General features: G+C 50.1%; 1 protein-coding gene and 1 pseudogene across 2 annotated transcripts; both read left to right on the top strand.

Annotated features, from left to right (window-relative positions):
- Positions 1-359: 359 nt before the first annotated feature.
- TEOVI_000399900 (signal recognition particle receptor beta subunit, putative) lies at positions 360-1,172 on the top strand (the record flags this gene model as incomplete). The annotated part of the gene is made up of 1 exon (XM_067226822.1): positions 360-1,172. The coding sequence occupies one exon, from the start codon at positions 360-362 to the stop codon at positions 1,170-1,172; it is 813 nt and encodes a 270-aa protein (XP_067082923.1).
- A 641-nt stretch (positions 1,173-1,813) lies between these two features.
- Positions 1,814-4,408, top strand: TEOVI_000399800:pseudogene (annotated as a pseudogene). Its single transcript has one exon. A coding segment is annotated over exon 1 (2,595 nt).
- Positions 4,409-4,686: the final 278 nt, after the last annotated feature.

Raw genomic sequence — 4,686 nt, 5'->3', positions numbered from 1 at the left:
TGCCTCAAATATATTTAAAAAAAGAAAAAAAAAGGCAAAACATACTTCTTATATACTGCACTAGCTCATTAGATCGGTGTTACTTACTTCATTAATAACGCAACTATTTGTTCATTTAAGTGAAGCGGATAACGGACGCGTCACCGCATAAGGGGAAGAGCAGACACCAATCGTGAAGCAAAGAGAAAAAAGAAAACAGTAGAGGGTGCTCCGCAGAAACTCGGTGTGGCACAAAAGAGGTGAGAAGGGAAACAGAAAAGAAAAAAAGGAAAGGCTGTTAACAGTGTGTAGAGAGAGGAAGAGTGGAGAAACGAAAAAGAAAAGGAAGCAAAGACGAGGACAGAAATCTACTGGTGGAGATGCTTTTAATTGCCGTCACAATCATTGTGGCGCTCCTCGTTGCCTATTACATCTCCACCCTCTTTTCCGCGGTCCGAGGAACCACACGACGACGCTCTCGCTCCGTGCTGTTGGTTGGCCTCACTGGTAGTGGCAAAACAACATTGTTTGCGCAGCTGGTGGCGCGAAAACGTGTGCAAGTGCGCACAAGTATGGAACCCAACAGGGGCGTGATGCGGCTGGCGTCTGCAGCCGAAAATGAGGATCCCACCGCAGGATCGGAATCAAGTGGTGTGACAATTATTGACTTCCCCGGACACCGCCGCCTGCGCGAGTCCCTCATGCGAGCTCTTGAAGAAGTAAAGAAGGTTGTGTTTGTTGTTGACGCAGTCACTATTCAAGACCCCCACGAGGGGGCTGAAGCTGTGGCAGAGCTTATAGTTGCTGTCCTTTCTTCCACTGAATTTTTCGGCGTGGAAAGTGTGTTGATTGCGTGCACGAAACGTGATGAACTGACGAGCTACTCCGCAAAGGCTGTGCAGAAACTGCTCGAGAAGGAAATAACGCACTGCTTGAGCACCCGCCACGGCGGCGTGCAGCGGCTCGAGAGTATTGTAAATGCGTCGGGGGTTGCCGTAGGTTCGGGTAACAAATCACGAAGGAACGCCGCAACGCATGGCTGTCGTTCACATGAACTGTCACTGGATGAGGCGAGGAAATTCTCATTTGCCAATTTCCAGGTTCCAGTACAATTCGTGGACATCTCTTCCTTTGTTGGTCCGGAAGATCAAGTGTATAATGTGGAGCCCGTACGTGAGTTCGCGACGAGTTAACTAATACTTCACGTATGTGTGGTACGTCCCTGTAGTGCCTCCTGGCGGGAGAAGTTTCCCTTGTTGGCTCGCAGCATTCAAATGGAAGCGGAAGTGTACGCGAGCGGGGTGAGGAAGTTAGAACATATAAAAAGAGGAGAGAGGAGGAAAATTTTGCGATGGGATTCCATGGTTACTGTCACGTTTGTGGAACTGTTGCGCTTGTGTCTGTACATTCCTCTCTTTTTTGCGTTGTGTTTTCTCACTTTCTCACCCAAAGTTGAAAATAAACTGTATTTTTAAATACGGTGGGGTATAATGGTGGATCATCTTTGTCTAGCTCCTTATTTTTTTCTTTATTACCGCATTTGTATGTATTTTCACCTTTTTCTTTACCTATATTTTTTTTTGCGATTGTTTCGTGCCCTTTCTTCCCCTTCTTCTCGCTCATTACATCATGGAGGGCGGGTAATTTTCAACGTCGTTGCATCTTTCAACGGTTTCCGACAAGCAAAGAGAGGATACAGCTGGGAGGGACAACAGTGTGGAAGGAGGCATTGCACTTAAAGTTCACGAAGGGCAAATACAGAAACGCACACCTATATTGCAAAGCTGTGGAGAGGGGGATAAAGCAAAAAAAGGAAAACAAAGTAAGTACAAATATGAAAAATGGCTCCTCGAGTGGAAACCAAATGTCAACCACGGGCGGACACCGCCGGGGCGGCAGTGACCGTAGCGCGGTGAGAGGTTCCCACGTCCGTCGGGGTAAAGGGGAAGGCAGGCGGCGCTCAACGGACTCAAAAAAGGAAGTAGAAGCAGCAATTCACGTTCTGGACAATGGCGTTGACCGTACACCGCTTCCACTTCAAAGGGCTGGTAGCGGAGCTCCGCACGATCCGCGTCACCCCTTTAGTCAGAACACAAGCGGTCAGATAACGACGTCTGTAAGTCAAGCAATGCTTCCCGACTCCAACTCCATATTTCAGTCATCTGCCTTGAATGCTTCTGCTGATGTTGTTCCAATTCCATCCACGGGAGAAGGGGCAAATCAATCTCAAGTCGGATTCCTCACTGCGTCGTCCTCACTCACGAGTATTTCAATTGATCACCGCCTCTCGAGCACAACCACCGGTTCCGCTCGAGCAGCCGGAAGTGGTCCGCTGGCTGACGCGCCGCCACACACGTCGTGGGATGGTCACGGCCGCGGCGACGCGACGCAGGTGCTCACTCGGGAGCAGCGCCGCGAGTGGTTAGAGGAAAAAACAACTGTTGTGCTTCACGAAACCCCAACGATCATGCTCTACATGCACCAGGATGAAGTAGTTCCAAACGATCGGCCGACTGAGTTAAACGAAGTTTTAGAGCGCAACAAAGCGTATGCCGAGTTGGTTGAGGCAAAACGTGTGGACGAGGGGACGCGGTTTCAGGTGAAGGGCTCCTGGACGTTTGCGCCACCGAAAAAGTCTATTCACTCTGCCATACAGCCTCCGTCCAAAAAGAATTCTGGTGGGTTACAAGTCACACCGTGGATGCTTCGCGACGCGTTTGCGCATTTTGCCGAAAATGATACAAATGACGAAGACCAAGAGGGAACCGCGGATGAGGAGGAGGAGGAAGTAGAACTTGTTGAGGACCCCTCGGATACCGGAAAGGATACGGGTTCCGAGCGCACAACAGATCCTAGTAATGCAAGTACATCCCAACAGTCAGTGGCGTGGATGTTTTCGGACACGATCATGTCAACCCTGCGCGTGATGGAGCGCGTAGTCGTGCAGAATACCATGGAAGAGGTGCAGCTCTCCTATAGAGGGATAGTAATGGATCCAGAAGCTTGTCGGGTAAGGAAGGAGGAAGCGGCAACGTCAGGTCTGATGAGACCTGATTCAGACGACATGAACTCTGCAACTACGGATGATAATAAAGAAGCAGAGCAGCAGAATGATCAACAGACAGCTGGGGTCGACGATTCTGCTGCAGCAGTTGCACAAAAGGCGGAAGTGCCACCAGTGAAGTTGCCTGAAGATGTGAGGGCCTTATGGACGTTTCGATCGCCCATCACAAAGCGGCGCGAGGTAACCTGTATGGCGTGGAATTGCAAAGAGACCGACATTCTTGCTGTGGGTTACAGCGCGTATCATGACGAAGAGACTCAAATGTTAGATGCCCCACACATGTTTCATGGTGGTATTGTATGTTGCTGGTCGCTCAAGAATCCTCTTGCTCCTGAGCGCGTTATTCAACTTTCCTCCGAAGCTGGTGTTTCCTCCATTGCCTTTTCCGACGAGCATCCGAGTCTTCTTGCGGTCGGAAATACGGAGGGGCGCATCGTTATTTATGACATACGAAAGGACACAAATATCCCCGCTATCAAAACCACCCTCACAAGCGGTCAGCACACTGGGGCGGTGTGGGAGCTGAAATGGGTGGCGCGGCGGAAGGAGCGAGGAGAGTTCCTCCTTTCCATATCCGGCGATGGTCGTGTTGTACAGTGGGCTGTCGGTAAAACCATTGAGCGTGTGGCTCCTGATCTTATGAACCTCAAGAGGCAGCACGGTGCCGCATCAGAGTCTGCGTTCGCCGCTGAGTCGAGCGGCGTCCTGAATGGTAAAAAAGATGGCGCTCCTGCGGGTCTGAAAATGCCGACGCAACGACGTAGATGTGAAGCGCTTTTTTCACGGCAATGTGGTGGTATGTGCTTTGATGTCTGTCCAGCTGATGGAAGTGTGTATGTAGTTGGTACGGAAGATGGTTCCGTGCATCAATGCAACAAGAGTCAGACAGAGAACTACGAACTAGACTATGCCCCCCACTCTGAGCTAGTGTATCGCGTGCGGTGGTCTCCATACAGTGACAACTATTTTCTAACTTGTTCGGCTGACTGGAGTTCCCGTCTTTATCGCCTTGGTCAATCTGCACAAGTGCTGACGTTTGACAGTCCCAACCAGGATGCGGTGCAGGATGTGGCGTGGTCCTACGCAAACTCTACAAGTTTTGCCACCGTAAGTGCACAAGGAAGTGTCGAATTTTGGTCCATTGCCGAATCCATTCATCCTACCTCTCGTGTGCAATATGTGGACAGGCGACGCCTCACCGCGGTGCTATTCGCTGAACAAGATGCCCCTGCTGTTGTGGTAGGCGATGAGAAGGGTGATGTCACGGTCTTTCGTCTTATCGGTCAGTACTACAGTAGTATGAACTTGTCTCTGGAGGAACAAGAACGTGAGTTGGAGGATGTAGTTCGAAAGGCGACCACATAACTTGTGCCGTACCGTGCGGTATTTAGGCACTGGAAAACAGAGCAGCTGTAGCATGAGAAGACGGTGACTTTTGTTGGGAGTAAGGCAAATGTTACCGCTGGCGTCCGCATGGTGATGTACATTAGTAGCAGGACAGGGCAAAATGGATCAGAAAGGCTCGCTACCTGCAGGTGACTAGGGGAGTGCACCTTTCTAACTGAGGTGTGCAAACTGGATGGTCATCAGAGGGCATAAAGAAAAAAATGAGGCTAACGTAAAACAAAGATAAAAATATGATG

This window comes from Trypanosoma equiperdum, assembly GCF_001457755.1.
Source record: "Trypanosoma equiperdum strain OVI genome assembly, contig: ctg_849, whole genome shotgun sequence".
NCBI lineage: Eukaryota > Euglenozoa > Kinetoplastea > Trypanosomatida > Trypanosomatidae > Trypanosoma > Trypanosoma equiperdum.
Note: the sequence above shows the minus strand (reverse complement) of the source record. Positions and strands in the feature narration are given on the sequence as shown.